General features: G+C 43.5%; 2 protein-coding genes across 3 annotated transcripts in view; both read right to left on the bottom strand.

The window, feature by feature from the left end:
- Positions 1–945: 945 nt before the first annotated feature.
- LOC148361242 (uncharacterized) lies at positions 946–9,562 on the bottom strand. The gene is made up of 3 exons (XM_088341982.1): positions 9,418–9,562; positions 3,803–6,099; positions 946–3,017 (listed from the first exon to the last, which is right to left on the bottom strand). Exons 2-3 carry the CDS (start codon positions 6,020–6,022, stop codon positions 2,274–2,276), a joined length of 2,964 nt encoding a protein of 987 aa, XP_088198108.1. The 5' UTR covers positions 6,023–6,099; positions 9,418–9,562; the 3' UTR covers positions 946–2,273.
- Positions 9,563–14,339: 4,777 nt separating this feature from the next.
- The window catches only part of sdk1b (sidekick cell adhesion molecule 1b), a 421,825-nt gene continuing 417,924 nt past the window's right edge, over positions 14,340–18,240 (bottom strand). For both annotated transcript variants that reach the window (XM_088341980.1, XM_088341981.1), the window contains one exon: positions 14,340–17,100. In XM_088341980.1, the coding sequence (XP_088198106.1) occupies positions 16,786–17,100 (315 nt within the window). In that variant the 3' untranslated portion in view covers positions 14,340–16,785. The remainder of the gene's footprint in view (positions 17,101–18,240) is intronic.

The following is an 18,240-nucleotide window of genomic DNA, read 5'->3' as shown; positions in this document are numbered from 1 at the left end:
TGAAAGTGCTATACAAATAAAATGTGATAGATACAATCCTGGTGGCTTAGCAATTGGGTGGTTAGCGCACAGTCCCACGGTGCAGATTCCGGGTTCAAGTCCATGTATCGCCGCCTCCCAGTGTGGAGTTTGCATGTTCTCCCCATGCCTGCGTGGGTTACCTCCGGACACTCTGGTTTCCTCCCATCCATTATCTGCAACGCTTATCCTTCGGGCAGTGGGCAGGGGACACCCTGAATTGGTTGCCAGCCAGTCACAGGGCACACAGAGACAGACTCACTTACTCACTCATTCATACTTAGGGACAATTTGGACCGGCCAATTAACATGCATGTTTTTTGGAATGTGGGAGGAAACCAGAGTGCCCGAAGGAAACCTACGCAGACGCGGGTAGATCATGCAAACCCCACATAGGGAGGCTGCAGTAGCTGGACTTGAACCCTGAACCTCTGCACCGTGTGGCTGCATGCTACCCAGGTGCCGTGCATGTCAGGTTAATTGGCCAGTGCGAATGAGCCATTGTGTGCCCTGCGACTGGCTGGCAACCAGTTCCCGGTGTCCCCTGCCCACTGCCAGCGAGGATAACCGGTGCAGATAATGTATGGATGATAAAACCCTCATTCTATCAGTGCCAATGGGTGGGCATATTTATACGTACAGTACCTAAAAGTACAACTGAATGCAGTTATGTTGGCACAGTCTCATAGAAGACGCTGATGTCCTCCTTACATAGAATTTACAGTAAACGTGTGCCTAAATTAAGTCTTTTTTTTTTTTCAATTGTTTGCAAGAGAGAAAAAAAACAATCTCTTGGAGCGTACCCAGAACTGGAGGATATCTTCAAGTGGTTTGAAGCCCAGATAAAACATGAAAATTGAATTTCTCCCCGAAAACTCTCAAGATCACACAAGCCAAGAACTATGAAGAATTCCCTGCTTCCACAGGTTGATGTAAATGGTTTCTTTTATTATGTGGTGATTTTGAAGCAATTGTAGAGGGTCGCCTTCTACGCCAGTATATACAGTAATTTGTAACTAGATTGTTAGTTTCAGAGTAACGCGCTACTTTTGGGTGTCGGTAATCTGCGGGCTTGGGTAACTGAGATGCATTTTAAATGAAGTAAATAGTAACTCTAACTAATTAAGTGTTCTTCAGTAACACGATCAAAACTGTTTATTACACTACCAATGTTTACACTATACAGGTTTGTTTCCATGCAATGAATAATGTCGGTGATTCAGTGGTGTAAATATATGTCATCACATCATGTACCAAATTTTCACGCCCATTAGCCACACACAAGCCTCTGATTTCATTCAAAATGTGAGCCGCGCTCTATCACACAGCACGCCTTTTTGGCTGATGTGACAGAGGACAGCAGTGTGGGTTTCCTCGCGAACATTGGAATTGTGGGCGTCGCCGCTATAATTTTGAATCGTGGGCGTCGCCGCTATAGTACACAAACAAGCAAATGAAAAGGGATGTATGGACAAAGGCATGATTAAAAAATGGCTGAGGGATGTTTATGTTGCTCACAATTTGAGACTCTATGCGTGCCCATCTGACAGCCGATGTGAAAAAAACAGTAAAGCAAGTGAACTCCGTTCTTGCCGACATCGATGTCAACCGGCTGTTCAAGGTGGCGTTACCTGCGGCGTGGGAGCGATGGATGACTGAAGGGGTGCACAGTTTCACAAAAAGTGGGAGGCAACGCCAGGCGGGTTACGCCAGTTTGTGAATGGATTGTGGACGCTGGCATTTCTACTCGGACTGTCAGTTGATCGTTTTCAAAAACCTGCATTACACCCTGTTAGAGCCACACGGCACAGAAAGTGACTCAGAAAATGAAGCTTTGGCGCAGCTTTTCAAGTCCGAGACAGAGGAAGAAGAGTTACGAGGGCTTTGTGTAAAAATGTGAGTACCAAACTGTTAGGTCTTTTTTTTAGAATTTTGTTGTATATTGGTGTCTTGCTTTGTGATAAGTATTGAATAAACCCCAATCAAACTCAGGTTTGTTCCCGGTGTTTTTTCTTTTGACACACACACTTGTCGAGTTGTTAAAGGCCGTCGCGTGAGACTCGCGTCTAATAGGCCAGAGCGCTATATAAGCAGACAAAAAAAAAATCAAGGAGAGTGCGCCCTTTAAAACGTCTAGTGCGTCTAATGGGTGTGAAAATACAGTAGTATTAGGGCCAGTAAAATGACCTCTAAACTCCGTTAGTATTTTTTCATCCACAGTAATATTTGAGCCCTCGATTCCGTTACCTAGCACGTCACCAATCGGTTGTAGAAACCAGCAGTGAGTCCTCAGGGTGAAATTTGTTCACGTGTCTGTTTCTGTCCCCCGACTGCCTGAAGGTCTGCATGCAGTAGGGGCACGAGTACGGCCGCTCGCCCGTGTGAATGCGGGCGTGCACTGACAGCTTGTGCTTGCTGATGAAGGTCTTACCGCAGCTGACGCAGGCGTACGGCCGGTCGCCCGTGTGGTAGCGTTGGTGCATCTTCAACTCGGTCTTACGACCGTAGGTCCTGCCACAGTCGGCGCAGGGAAAAGTGGGAGGTGCCTCCATGTGCTGCCGGCCGTGCAAACGCAACCCGTTTGCCGAGCGGAAGGTCTTGCTACACTGTGAGCAGGCAAAGGGTCGCTCTCCCGTGTGCGAGTAAATGTGTTGCTTGAGGTCAGCTGCCGTAGGGAAGCCGTTGCCGCATTGTGAGCACAAGTGCGGCCGCAGGCCAGAGTGGAGGCTCATGTGCTTCTCCAGCTTGCCCGCGTTGAGGAAGGTGCGACCGCAGATGTCGCAGGAGAGCGGCACCTCACCTTTGTGGCCCTCTAAGTGCGCCGTCAGCTCGGCCAGCTCGGCAAAAGCGGCGTCACAGCGCGTGCAGTTGTATGGACGCTCCTGACGGAAAACGCGGTGCCTAAGTCGGTGGCGCTCCAGCTCCTCGCTGTCCACGAAGGTCTCTGCGCAGAAGGCGCAGTGGTAGGGCCGCTCCTCAGTGTGCGTCTGCAGGTGATCCTTGAAAGGTATTTCACAAACAAGATTTTTTTCAATTTAGGCACAGAATGTGTAGTGTTCCTCCCCACAATAACGCAAATACGGTGGTATCTCTTCATACGAGCATATGTATACAGGAATTTCAATACACGAGTTAATTTTATACAAAAATCGACGTCGCTTTACGAAGGAAAATCCAGTTCATGAGCAGTCCCTAAAGGCTACAAAAGAGATTAGAGTTGTGCTAGCTTAAGTTGCTGGCTTCGTTGAAAATAAACATCCTGAAAAAGTGGCAACTGGTCATCCAACAGTTTACTTTATTGAGAATTGCCTTAATAATTTTCGTAACATTTTGAAGGTGAGCATGTTTGGCTGAATGCCTTGCGATTCTAGCTAAAAGGGCAAAAGAAAGTGAAGAATGGAAAAGGGCGAAACAAAAATCGTGCTCTGAAATGTTTTTGTGTGTTGAAGTTCATTTACTGTAAATAAAATAAAATTTCAAGTGTACAAAAGGTGCTTGCGTTTCATCAATAGTCGTGCCCAGTAACTACTCTCACACATCTGCAGCACACGACAAAGGTGTTTTAGTGATCAGCAAGGTGTGTTTATAGCTATTTAGGTTTAACTTTGATCCTTTTGGAAGGTCAGGTACGAGACAATTCGTTTATTATTATTTCCTAAAATAATTGTAAATTTCGCTCATTACACGATCAATACGAGCTAGGAACAACAAATTAAGCTTGTATGTTGAGGTATCACTGTATATAATTTTACACCTTTTGCATGTTTTAAGAATTTGGGATTACCTTAAAGTTAGAGAGCTTGAGGAAGACACACTCGCAGTGCGGGCACTTGTGCTCGTGCCGGTCGTGCATCTCCAAATGGCGCTCGTACTGCGCCGCCTCAATGAAGTATTTGCTACACACAGCACAGTAGAAGGGCTCGTGCTTGTGCTTTTCCTCGTGCCGCCTCAGCGCCTGTTCTACCTTGTACATTTTACCGCACACTCCGCACAAGTAGGAGATGTCGTGCGCCTGCATGTGCGCCTCCAGCTCCTCACGGCTGCCGAATTGGCGCTGGCAGCGCGGGCACGTTCCCGTCTTCTCCTTGGCATGGTTTATCAGGTGCTTCTTCAGCTCCTCTGCAGTCACATAGCTCTTGTGACACTCGGCACAGGTGTAGGATGGATTGTTGTCCGCCCTGCGGTGTGACAAGATGTGCCTCTTCAGGTGGTAACGGCGACCAAAAACTTTGCCGCATTCTTGGCAGATGAGCGAGTGCGGGCTGTGCGGGATGCTCTCGTGGGTCTTGAGATGGACCTCCAAGAGGGCTTTCTCTTTGAAGTTCTTGCCACAGGCGGGGCACACCAGCGCTTTGACCGTGTGCATCTTCTGGTGCTCTTTGAGTTTCTGCCAACTGGGCAGCAGCTTGCCACACTTGTGGCAAGCATGATGCGACAGGTTATGCTTTTCCCTCAGGTGCCGGTTGCGGTGGTGCGACTGACTGAAAGCCTGCTTGCAGACGGTGCAGCGGTAGGGTTTCTCTTTGGTGTGCTTGCGCATGTGCCGGTTGAGCTTGTCGGAACGGCTAAAGGTCATGTTGCAGAGGAAGCAAACGTGTTTCTTTCTGCAGGGGATGCTAGAGCCACTTTCATAAGACGTCATCACGTTTTTTACGCAGATGCCCGATTCCTGTATTTGAATTGCGGTGTCATCCGCTATTGTTTTTGATTCCACTAAAATGTTGTTGTTGTTCTCAATTTGCGTCGACACATTTTGTACGCAGATGCCCGATTCCTTTGTTTCGATTGCTGTGTCATCAGCCATTTTTTTCGATTCCACTGAACTGTTTTGGTCGTTCTCAGAGCCTCCTTGTGGCGGGTCCACATGAAGCGCGACATGCTCTAAAAATGCCTCACTGTTGGACAACTGCTCGGGACAGTACGGGCACAGCAGGATACGCGCAGTGTGCGTCTTCTTGTGGCTTTTGAGATGGTCGATGTCGTCGAAGCTCTCGCAGCAGATGTGGCACACGTGCTTGGCCGCGTTGTGCTGCATTCGCATGTGCCGCGTCAGGTGGTATGTTTGGCTGAAGACGGTGGGGCACACGGGGCAGCGGAATGGTTTCTCCTGGGTGTGCGTTCGCATGTGTCTTGCAAGCTTGTCTGCACTGATGAAGTATTTGTCAGGGCAAACGGTACAAGCAAACCGTTTTCGTGTCATGGGTCTCTCTACTAGACTTGATTCATGCAGGATTTCTTCTTTTACTTTTAAGGGAGGCGATGACGAGCCGTCGATAGGATTGACTTGATCATTGCCATCATTATTGTCATATTCAGTCTTTAACCCATTTTCATGATGGCCACAGTCAATTTGCTGTAACATCTTGGTTTTAATCCCATCTGTGTCCACACGGCGAGGTCTTCCTCGTTTGCGCCGTTGCGTGATTTGAGGCCTGTGGACTCCAGTCTCCACTTCCTTTGCCATCCACAAGGCTGTGGCAAGCGTGAGCGTTTGCCTCTCTGCGCGTAGCCGTTCTCTGAGCTGCGGCCATTTTGTTTTCTCGATCAGCTGATTGAGAATGAGTTCGTCGCTTGCATGTTTTCCGGGCTCCAGCAGAGCCCCCAGCGCTTTAACAAACTCATCAGTGGACTCATTGACCATTTGGGCCCGCTGGTAGAATCGGAGCAAACGCAGCTGGGATACACGGCTGGCACTGAAGTAGGCGGTCAGCACCGAGATGGCCGCTGAGTACGTCTGTTCCGGTGTGACGATCGCTGTGAAGATGCGCTGGCCTTCTTGGCCCAAGCAGTTATACAGGAGCATGCATTTACCGGCGTCTGTCATGTTCTCATTCTTGAGTGCATCCAGGTAGCTTTCGAAGGAGTTAAGCCATTTAGGCCAAACGATTTCAGGTTCACCGGGCGTTGGCAAGAAAGGGGATGGCATGGCCAAAACGATCATCTGTGGCTCTGGTAAAAATACTTTTTTCATCACCTCATCCATAAATTGAGTCAATTCACTCATCCTTGATGTTGTTTAACTGACACAAATTTCTCTCAGGTCTCCAGATGACTCCTCCCGGTCAAATTGATGGCGGGTTTCTACAAAAACACAACATAGTTATTTGTCAATGTCCTTGTTTGACAAATGCAACACAAGTTTTGTGTTTAATTACTCAAAGTTATGGGTACTCAATTTATAAAATGAAAAAAAAAACAACTGAATATTATTTCAACTCAGACATGCACGATTTTAGAAAACACAACAAAATAAGAACAAACGGGCTCAGTGACAGGTTTTTTCCCAAAGCCATCACCACCCCAAACAAGCGTGCCAAACTGTCAAAATATACAACTTGTGAGTTATTTGGGATTTTGTTTGTAGCTAAATGTTATTGCAATACTTTTCATTGCATTCTTGTTATGAAGCACCATTTTTTCTATGCACTATTATTATCAATTCAGCCAGTCTCTAAGCACTATGTTTTAAAAGTAAAGTAATGTCAGGTTTATCTGCATAGCCCTAAATTACACCAAGTCTAAACGGTTGCACAGACTACAGACTATTTTTACACCATCCTCTGATCTAAAACCTAGATGAGGCCAAGGGAAAAAGGGAAAAAAACTCAAAAACCTCAGCATGAGTAAATTAAGAAAATTTGAAAAAGGGCCACACTTAAGGTAATCCCCCTTCCAGAATGACTAGGCTGCAATGGGTGACGCAAAGGCATCAACAGACACTACAAAGACATCATCAATCTGAAATGTAGGTCATTCATAATCTATAGACTAGACTGTTTTAAATCTTAGATTTAAACAGTTCCAATGAGGTTGCGGATCGAAACTCAGAGGGAAAATTTCTTCTTGGCTCTTGGGATCACAAGAAGACTGTCATTTTCCAAAACAAGGTTCCAAGCAGGAATATAGGAGGAAATTGAAACTGAAAGATATGAGGGGGAATGTCCATTCTTAATTTTGTGTAAAACCAAAAGAATCTTGAAAGAGTAAATGGTCTGCATTTATATAGCACTTTGAGTCTATGAAAACCTCCCAAAGCGCTTTACAATGTGCTCCACACGAACCCACTCACACACACACACACACTCACACACCAATAGGCAGGGATCAGAATTTTCCGCGGATTTCCGCTGTTTTTGAACCCCAAAGGTCATTCCCGTAAATCGTCTAAATTCGATGAGAAAATAGTTTTTTTTTTTTGGGGGGGGGGGGGGGGGGGGGGGGGGGGGGTGGAGGTATGATACGTGACTGTTTCGTCACCCCATTGGTCGATAGGTTCGCTGATAACCAATCAGCGGAGCTTTTGTTCAGAGCATTGGCTTTCTCAAACATGGCGCTCCTTCCGGTCTTTTCAAACGGTGAAATGAGTGTTTGAAAAATTAAATATGAAAATACTAAGAAAAGAAGACGAGGCTTTTGTCTCCGAGATTGATAAAGGAATCAAGAATAAATTTAAGTGGTCATGGCTGGAGAAGACTGTCACAGTAAACGTTAAAATCGACGCAAAGATCGAGGAAGTTACAGAAACTTTGAGCCAGTTCATCGCAAAGTGTGAACGTTCCAGGGAAAGCAAAGTGTCTATACTGTGTCGATCTGATCAATTATGGTACGCGAGATTGTGTGGCACGGATTGATCATGCTAAAATGAACAAACACAAAGCAAAAATAGCTTGCCGGCAATCAAATTATGCACTCGGATCCGCATTTAAAATCGGCAGTGAAACTAACAGTAACACCACCGGTTCAACATTATTGGCCGTTCCAAATCCTTCCACTTCAAATACTAGCAGCAGTCAACCACTGGTTCCCCTGTGTGACAGAAAATCCCAATCTGAGGTATTTATAAATCTATTTATTTATGAAATGATTTTATCTTTTGTGTTTATACAATATTTAGAACAGGATAAACAAAATTTAAAATTTGTTATAAACATGATTAAAATAAATTATTTTGTATCATCATGATCATGTTCAATATTACAAATGCTTTTAATGTCAATATATTATTATTTTTTAAATTTATATATATATATATATATATATATATATATATATATATATATATATATATATATATATATATAAAATACATGGTTTCTGTTTTGTTGGATTTAATTCATTCTAGTGCAATTTTCACATAGCAAATAAGATAAATGCTGTTGGCTTCAGGGGGGCTTCGCCCCCCGGAGCCCCCAACCGGGCTCCGCCCTGGACCTGGCCGGGGCCTACGGCCCCTGGACCCTGGCTATTTCAGCTGAAAATGAAAATCTCCATTCTGATCCCTGAATAGGGAGTCAGCCATGGAAGGCGCCTACCTCTTAAACTGACAGGGAGCCAGTGCAAGTCAGGCAAAATCAGGATACTGTGAAAGTTTCTTGTCTTGGTTAAAAGCCTAGCTGCAGCATTTTGTTTCAGCACAGGCTCGATTTCAGGAGACCGGAGAGTAGTACATTACTTGATCGAGACGCGAAGCAACAAACGCATTAATTCTAATCACTGCATCAGCCTAGGGAGATTTTTTGCTATGTTGCGAACAGGGTTGGGTAAGGTTACTTAAACTTGATTACTTTCAAACACTTTTGGATTACTCCAATACCAAATGTGCTAATAAAAGACAAAATGAAAATAAATCCAAACATCTGCCAACATCATTTTTGCCATTCAATGTGTTCCGTTACAAGCCTTCACAAAATTTTGTAATTTTATTCATATTCAGTTTATTTTGTCTTTTATTAGCATATGGGTATTGGAGTAATCCAAAAGTAATTGAAAGTAATCAAGTTAAAGTAACCCTAGCCAACCCTGGTTGCGAAGATGGAAAATAATATGTTCTAGTAATATTCTTAACGTATGACGAGAAGGACAGATTATGGTCAAATGTGACACCGAGATTTTTGACCGATTCGCTCTGAGTGAGAATACATTTGTCAATGTTTTGAGCAGTGTTATAGATCAAAACAATGTTGCCTTTTTATTCTGATAATCGTTTATCTTATTCTTCTATTTTAAGTCTTCTTTACATGTTTACCCTGGAGTACCGTAAATAATCTCGTCGCCTGCAATGTTTCACCACGTTGATATCAATGACAATAAAGACAATTATATTCTATGACTTCAGAACAACAAAATACTAAAGAGGGTAACAATCAAGGACGGAGATTTGGCATTGGTGGGGACCTACGGTATTTTTAAGGGATCATGTAATATTGGTGGGGACAAAACAAGGAATTTTCGATATTTTTGAGGAAGAAGCACATTTGGTTGAAAGTGATCACTTAATATTGTTGGGCATTAAATAATCATTGCTCAATACTGGTGAGGACATGTCCTCTCCGTCCACACCAAAACTACGCCCTCAATAAAATCATTTCATTGAAGAAAACATAAGCGGCACAAACTCACCGTCACGAACGTCACGTCGCTAACAAAACAAAATTGTTTATTATGTTTTTCGAAACAAAAAACCTCACAGAAACTCTAAAAGAAACACTATGTCCGAATTAGGCGACGATAAAGGAAAAACGCTATTTACTTCCGCTCAGTACAAACACACGCCGTAACAGACAGCGCCTCTTAGCGTTCAGGATACCACACGGCATTTTTTGTTAGTTGTATTTGGATTTCGCAGGTATGATTTTGTTTGGATTTCGAGGACCGAATGTAAATCTCTTAATATTTGTGCCCTCTGTGTTTGCTTGTTATTTATCAATTTATTTTAAACACCTTTGTATGAATTTTGCAACGATTTCACACACAGATTTCCATTTCGTTCTATGAGAGGCATTTCAAAATATATCACCTCCATCTTTTCCTCTTCAAAATAAAACCATTCAGCTCTTTCATTCACCTTGTGTGAAAATTTTGAAAATTGCCAACCACAATTCTTAATATATACCTATTATTTATTATTTTGCACCTAACGTTTTGCCATTCGTGTGATTCATATTGGAAAAATAGAAGTAGAATGGCTGTGCGCCATTCGAGCAACATTCGAGTTGAAACGGAGGCATTTCTCTTTTTAGCCAAGCTGCTGAGTCATCAAAACCAAAAATGCCAAACCCGCTTTTTTGTGGGAGTTTTAATATCTGGTTAACCTACCTGACTGCTTTTAAAAGATGGCTGTAGAGATATTCTCAAACTGAATGCGGAAACCCCTTTGCCAAGATTTGCAATCTGTCAAAAGCGTCACATGCTACCCCCACAAGACAACAATTTTGTTCTATCAGATGATTAGATTACAAGAGCCGACTGACAAGGTTTTTCATTGTAATGAAAATCTTTGGCTTTGCTCTCACGTCATTATATGCTGATGTTAGATGATTCCGGATTATAAAATGTTTTGTTTGGCAAATGTACTGACAGGCCTGCCTCGCAGAAATTTTAGCATGCTCCATAGGATTGAGGTCTGGACTTTGTCTTGGCCATTCAACATCTTTATATTGTAAATTTTAGATAATTTAATCCCTGCGACTGACTGGGACCAGTTCAGGGTGTCCCCTACCCACTGCTCAAAGATAGCTGTGATGGGCACCAGCACCCCGCAACCCTAGTGAGGATAAATTTTGCTTAATGTTTAGGGTCATTGTCCTGTTGCAAGATGATGTTGCATCTAAATTTTAGGTGTCTTGGAGACTCCAAGAGATTTCCTGCCCAGAATAGCAATTCCTGCTCAATATTAGCAACTTTAAGGCCCGGTCACACAGCCTTTCACGGCGTATCGAGGCTGAATCACTGCCAGAAATTTCTGCCCGTGAAGCAGACGCTGTTGGACGCTTTGAGATCGCGATACAGACGAGATACAGCCGTGCTTTACACGCAGTAAGAAATTCACACGCGGTTGGCTGCGCGAAAAAGTTTTGCGCTGCTCAAAACTTTAGACCACGGGTAGCCGCAGGCGGCACACGTGGTACACACGAGGTAAAGACGCGGTACGAACGTGCTAGGACGTGCTACGGCCACGGCCAAGACGTGATTAAACGCGAGTGGGAAGCAAAATTTTAACGGGTGGAGCACGGTCATAGCACGTCTGTTCTGCGCCTGTATCGCGGTGTCATCACGTGCATTAGCGTGTGTACCGCGCGTAAGCACGGTCAAACGCGATGCAGCCGCGGTTACCCGCGATAAGGACGCGGAACAGTCGCCGGCGTCTGTTTTGCGGGCATACCACGGGTAAACAGCGGGTTTAGCCAATTTTGCACATTTTCCACCGCGTCTGCTTCACGGGCAGAATTTTCTGGCCGTAATTCAGCCTCGATACGCCCGTGAAAGGCTGTGTGACCTGGCCTTTAGGGCATGATGCTGCCACCACCGTGCTTGACAGTGGTTGTGGCAGTGCCCACCCATTGACAAACTCTGCCCACCCAAAGAAAACTGAATGTTGTTTTGAAGGCAGTTTGAAAAAAAAAGAAAATGACAAAAGACGGATAAAATAAAGTAAAAAAGAAAAAAGAAAAAAAATCGTAAAACAGCAACAAAGAAGAAGTAAAAATCTAAAAAAAGGGCTAAAAGACAAAAGAGGAAGCAAAAAACTCAAGGAAGCAAGGAAGGTCAAGTCAAGTCAAGTCATTTTTATTTGTATAGCCCTAAATCACGAAGAGTCTCAAAGGGCTTCACAGATCATTACACTATATTACACAGACTATTTTTCTGAATATTATCATACATTCCCCTGCTCTGGAGCCGACAAAAAGAGTAGGTTATTCATATGCTATAGAGTAGAAGTGAGTTTTAAGCTTAGATTTAAACATTTCCACTGAGGTTGCAGATCGGATCTCAGGGGGAAGAGCATTCCACAGCACCAGTGCCCGGATGGAGAACGCTCTCGAACCAGAAGAACACTTCTTTGCTCTTGGGATCACCAGAAGACCGGCACTCTCAGAACGTAGGCTTCGGACCGGAACATAGGGGGAAATCAGATCTGAAAGATAAGAGGGAGCAAGTCCATGTATGATTTTGTATAATACTAAAAGAACCTTGAAATCACATCTAAGGCTAACTGGGAGCCAATGCAGGTTAGCCAAAATCGGTGTGATGTGATCGGACTTTTTTGTCCTAGTTAAAAGCCTCGCTGCGGCATTTTGTACCAGCTGAAGAGACTTGATTCTAGACTTCGAGAGACCACAGATTAGTGCATTACAGTAATCGAGACGGGAGGTAACAAACGCATGAATTATAATTTCCGCATTCCACTGAGACAGTATAGAACGAATTTTAGCAATGTTACGAAGATAGAAAAAAAGTGGTTTTAGTAATTTTCTTTACATGCGTTTCAAAGGATAGATCAGGGTCAAATATGACACCTAAATTTTTAACTGAGTCACTCTGTGTGATGTGACATTTGTCAATGTTCACAGCAGTTTTAGAGAATAAGTCACGGCATTTAGATGGACCAATGACTAACATTTCGGTCTTTTCAGAGTTAAGACGCAAGAAATTGAGTGACATCCACACTTTTATCTCAATGAGGCAGGCCTCCAAATTTCCAGAGTTTAGTGTGGGAGATTCCTCCAACGGAAGATATAGTTGAGTGTCGTCTGCGTAGCAGTGGAAGCTGATATTGTACTTGCGAATAATGTCACCTAATGGAAGCATGTAAATGCTGAAAAGAAGGGGGCCAGGCACTGAACCCTGCGGAACACCACAGGTAACATTAAAGGGCTCAGATGTCATTTCGCCATGTTTAACACAGTGCGTCCAATCTGAGAGGTAGGATCTGAACCATGAGAGGACGGTTCCTGAGAGACCAATCCAAGGTCACAGTAACCTAGCGCAGGGGTATCCAAACTTTTCATAAAACGGGCTGATTTGGTCAGTTGAAATTGTGTCAGGGCCGACTATTCAGCCTGGCATTCTTTAAACAGCCTTTAATAAATTCACCGTCCGTGAAAGGTTTGCAGTGTTTGGCAATCATCCACGCAAGCTCGTAGGTCAATTTTCTAATATTTTCTAAGGACTTTTAGTCAGAGATGGAGTGGGCCCCTCTTTCAGCCCAGGAGCTTTCTACCCAAAGGCGGGCAACTTAGCCATGAGGAATTTGAATGAATGGAACAGCAGTGAGCTCTTATAACGCAGTTTTATTGTGAAGGAATTTAGGTATATGTTGATAAGTTAACAGAAAACACTTGCTTATGAACGTGAGCGTAAGCAGTCCGTTTTTGGTGGTGCTCAAATACAACGACAATTAAAGGCAAGACCCAAGACATGATTGTAGTTTTAAAACTCTTTCCTTAATAAAGGACAGCATAGGCTTAAATATGATGATTCCTAGCACCGCTCTCGCTCTTCTTTCGCTTGACTAGTGTCACTTGCGGCATAGCGGCGGAGTCTGTGGAGGCCCCGGTGTATAACTGTGAGAGTATTATGGAAGCCCAAGAGTGTCATAATTCAATAAAAAACGAAAGTTAATAAAAACAGCCTTTAGAAAAACTTTCGCAAAATATTTTAACTAAAATGTTATCTAAATTGCATTTTACATTTTTAACCAGGGAGACACTCTGGGTGTTCAGCACCCCCAAAGCTCTCAACCTAAAATCGCCCCTGCCTATGTAGAATATCAGTCATTTAAAATGTATTTTTTAACCACCAGATGTCACTGTATTGTGTAGTGCAATCAGAAACAAGTGCTGAAAACCACAAGTAAGGATAAAAAATACAAAGACTCAGAGTGATTATGAAGCACAATTTTTCTTGTATGTTTTTCTTCGGCCTTTCACCAGGTTTTTGTTTTTGTCAGGTATCCGGAGCAGCGAAATGGAAGACAAATTAGTAATCTCCCACTAAGTGAGGCTCATGTTATGTAAAATAAAAAAATCTTGCCCTATGAGTATTTTAACAAAATGCTCATTTATATGACAATCCATTAATCAATATTCTTTTTTAACATTTTTTTTTATCTTAGAGGCACTGACTAATATGCACTGTCCCTTTAAGTGTAGCTGTAGCAGAATATGGGTTGCTGTTTTGCACCAGCTCTTAAAAAAAGTCTGTTTTACTTTATGATCAATACTTAAATACGCCAGAACCAAACTCAAGTTTTGTTTCCATTGCATTTTAAAATACGCACATTTCTATGTTGGTCTGTATTGGTGTTGTTGAAACGCGGCTGCAGCAGAGGGCATCCGTGCCCTATCCTGCAGTGCGCCATGTGTAGTGTTAAATACAGAAATAGAACCAGCTACGGAGACTGCGCCCTTCAACACGGTCTACCCTATGGTCGTGAAAATATGGCTACGCTACTGTATATGTAGACCAGATAATGCATAAACATGGCCTTGTATGAATATAATCGTTCCGCATCGTTGACCACCAAAGCATGGCAAAAGACACGCGGTTTAACAATGACCATTTATTCACACACCGTACAGGCGTTAAAACGTGTGGTACAGAGTGCTGGAGGCTGCTTGCAAGAACCTTAAATAATACATGAGGTGTGCGCGTGTGTGTCCTCGTGCGTGTGTTCGTATCAGCCCAGTCCAAAGAAGTCAAAGCTCGGCCACTCTGACTTTTTTTTTAAATGTACAAAATTTCATTTCTAAAAAATATAAACACACCATGGCGCCCTTTGCACGTCACAAGGATGCTTTCTGTGCGCATGCGTCAAACACACTCACACGTGCGCACTCCAATTCGCAGTGAAACAAAAATTAAAGGGACAGTGTGGATGATTTGACCTCCAGATACTTCTGGTTAGTATAGTGCAACCAAAAACGAGTGCTAAAACACAAGTAAGAATATAAACTTATAAGTCAATATTGTTTTTTTTTAATAAATGTTTTTTTTCTTTTAACCTCTGGGAGGTGCTAAATAATACACACAGTCCCTTTAACACAGGAGTGTCACGTTCGAAAAATAGGGTCAAATTGAGTAAGAAAACAAACAAAAACTCAATCCCGCTCACTTTGTAGCGATGGGGGAGAGTCAACACGCAAACACACACAAATCTTGTAACAGTGATTTTCACCCACTCCCCAAATTCGTTTTAAAGCTCTCGTCTTCACTTGTGTGCACAGGAAATCCAATCTTCAGCTGGTGCATGAACATATTTTGGGGGGTGTGTTTGTGAACATACAGACAGACGACAAGAAGCTTTTACAGTGGTACCTCTTTATACAAGAAAATCTAAACACAATTATTTCACTATACGAGTTTTATTTGAAAGCAAAAACCATGTTCTGCAAATAACGTAGATTCCAGGTCACGAGCATTCCCAGAGGCTACCATTAGAGACTGCTCACCAACAGAGCATCAGCTCATTCCAGTTTGTGCATGCAAACTACAGCAGACAAAAAAAACAGTCATACTGTAGGGATTTTTTGTGCACGTTAATTTAAAGTTACAGTAATGTTATGGGTACATTAAGTGCTTACGTATCATGAACTCAATGTCATACCTGTCAGACTCAGCCATTTCCTTCCCTCATTTATGATTGCAATCCCCTTTATTAAGTGATGATAACCTTACAAACATAAAGTGCAGTGTTAAATTTACCTCTGAAAAGTGATGGGTCCCAGGGACTCGCATGCTCAAAAATCTATGGGTCCCAACAGAGATCTATGGGTCCCCAAAATTTAGTGTTATCGAGGTTGAAATTGTAAATCGGTGACACATAATATAATAAAATCTATATATTCATTCAGTTTTAATCATCAAATTATTAATTCATTTTTTGCATCAAATTATTGTTGGTAATATACTGATTAAAGGGATAACCACAAACCTGTCTTTTTTTCATTTTCTCCTTTTATACTTACTTTTTTTCTTAACTTCTTTATACAACACCATCATTCGCAATATAATACATCAAAGCAAGTGAACCGTTTGAGAGCCGGCTCTCTTGATTGAGTTAAGCCGAAAAAGCCGGTTCTCTAAAAAGAGATGGACTTTTCACGACACAACTCGAGATCGCCGTGTAGACGAAAACTCAAACCGCGAGACCAAAACAGCATCTGCCGGATCTGCCTGACGAAAAATTTGGAGTGCGGTAAATCTTTGTTTAAAAAAATGTAATCGGGTAATAATGACAATTTTGTGTAAAAAAAGTTGCGTCCCGGGGACGCACGTTGATTTGAGACTATGCGTCCCCAGCAAAAATGATGCGTCTAGGACGCAGGGACGCGGGCAAACGAGAACACTGAAAGTGGCACCTATTTACTCAGCAAGACAGACTATGTAGCAATCTACGATGACGTTGTCGTGTGCTACCAGTGACAGAAATGATCTGGAATCAGTGCTGAACAGGGCAAGACGAGATCTGTCATTTTGAAAAAAAACAAAAACCTCCTGTATAAAAATAGTCAAATATCATCCCTTTTGTCGTATTGCTGTATTTTTTGTGTTCAATTTCTATTTGAATGTGTTTTTAGTGATTAAGAATATGTCTTATAGCTGTTTAGGGTTCACTTAGATGCTTTTGGGAGGACGGGAACGCATTCAATCCTATCGGGGTAATTTGCTTGTTACACGAGGATTTCGAGCTACACAATCCTGGAAATAAAACTTATATGAAGAGGTACCACTGTATATTTTTGTTTTGTGCTGCGTAATCCACGTTCCACCGGCCCAGTTCTCTTCTTTGAGAGTCTCTGCAGTGTCCAAGTAGGAAAGTGTGCATGGATGCTAACAGTGTGTCGGAGAGCATAGTAACACTCAAGCATGAAAGAGCTGGAGAGCTTTTTGACCAGGATAAGTGCGTCTGTTTTTATTTTAGGGGAGCGACAAGTTCAGTCTGAAAAGTCAGTCCTCGCCCCCCCTTACACCAGTCAGCTCCCGGCCTCACACGAAGGAGGAAAATCCAGTGACAGGTGTGCGAGATCCGGGCGGGGGGTTTGTGTTGGGATTGGCGTGGGCTAGCGCTGGTTGGCCGGTAGGTGTGTAGACGCCCCCGGCGCTGTGTTGGGTGACTACTGTCTGGTAGTAAGGCTCCGATTCGACTGCTGCGGCGGCGCACTCCTCGTAGCTAAAGGGCGATCCGAGGGGCTTGAGGCCTTTGGGCTGCCGCTTCCACGAGTTGTAGTAGGTGGGGTCGCTCATGTAGTGGTTGACGAACGAGTGCTTGGGCTGCTCCTCCTCGTAGTCGCTGTCCGTCATCTGGAAAGGAAGACGAATGCTGAGGACAAGGACTATTTTTCTGCGTTTTGATCTAACATCTTTATATATTTAAACATAACTGTTTGATCCAGGGGAGGGTCAACATTTTGATTGGTGGGCTGGATATGATTAAAAATGTAACATCCATCCATCCATTATCTGCACCGCTTATCCTCAGTAGGGTCGCAGGGGTGCTGGAGCCCATCCCAGCTATCTATGGGCAGTGGGCAGGGGACACCCTGAACTGGTTGCCAGCCGGTCGCAGGGCACACAGGGACAGACAATTCGCTCGCTCATTCACACCTAGGGACAATTCAGACCGACCCATTAACCTGACGTGCATGTTTTTGGAATGTGGGAGGTAACCGGAGTGCCCGGAGGAAACCCACGCAAGCACGGGGAGAACATGCAAACTCCACACAGGAGGTTTAATCTCATGATCTCACTAACCACTGCACTGCCGCGCTGCCCAAAATAGTAACAGAAGGAGGAAATATTTTTTTTTTATTTGCCTTTTTACAGTATCTAATTCATAATCTCGACAACGAATAAGGGAAAATATAATGTTTATGTCTATTTCAGAAAGACGTATCTCCCCCCCTTTTTGGTAAACATTTCACTCTTGCAAAAAATGCAAAAATGACAATACCATGACACTGTATATATTCATACACAACGCACATTTTCTCATACCTAAAAAAAGACTCAAAGTCCGAGTGCACTATGTACATTTTACGGTAATATTAATCTATCCATTATCTGCACCGCTTATCCTCAGTAGGGTCGCGGGGGTGCTGGAGCCCAACCCAACTATCTCTGGGCAGTGGGCAGGGGACACCCTGAACTGGTTGCCAGCCAGTCGCAGGGCACACAGAGAAAGACAACTCACTCGCTCATTCACACTTAGAGACAATTTGGACCGGCCAATTAACCTGACATGCATGTTTTTGGAGTGTGGGAGGAAACGAGTGCCCGGAGGAAACCCACGCAAGCACGGGGGGAACATGCAAACTCCACACAGGAAGGTTCGATCTCATGACCTCAGAACTGTGCTGCACACGCACTGCCGGCATTTTTCATGTTGCCATAAAAATATGCCTCAAATGGATGAAAACTTTCTGCAAATTGGCAAAATACATA

This window comes from Urocampus carinirostris, chromosome 8, assembly GCF_059441175.1.
Source record: "Urocampus carinirostris isolate Australia breed hairy pipefish chromosome 8, RoL_Ucar_1.0, whole genome shotgun sequence".
Taxonomy (NCBI): domain Eukaryota; kingdom Metazoa; phylum Chordata; class Actinopteri; order Syngnathiformes; family Syngnathidae; genus Urocampus; species Urocampus carinirostris.
This window is presented reverse-complemented; position numbering and strand designations above follow the sequence as displayed.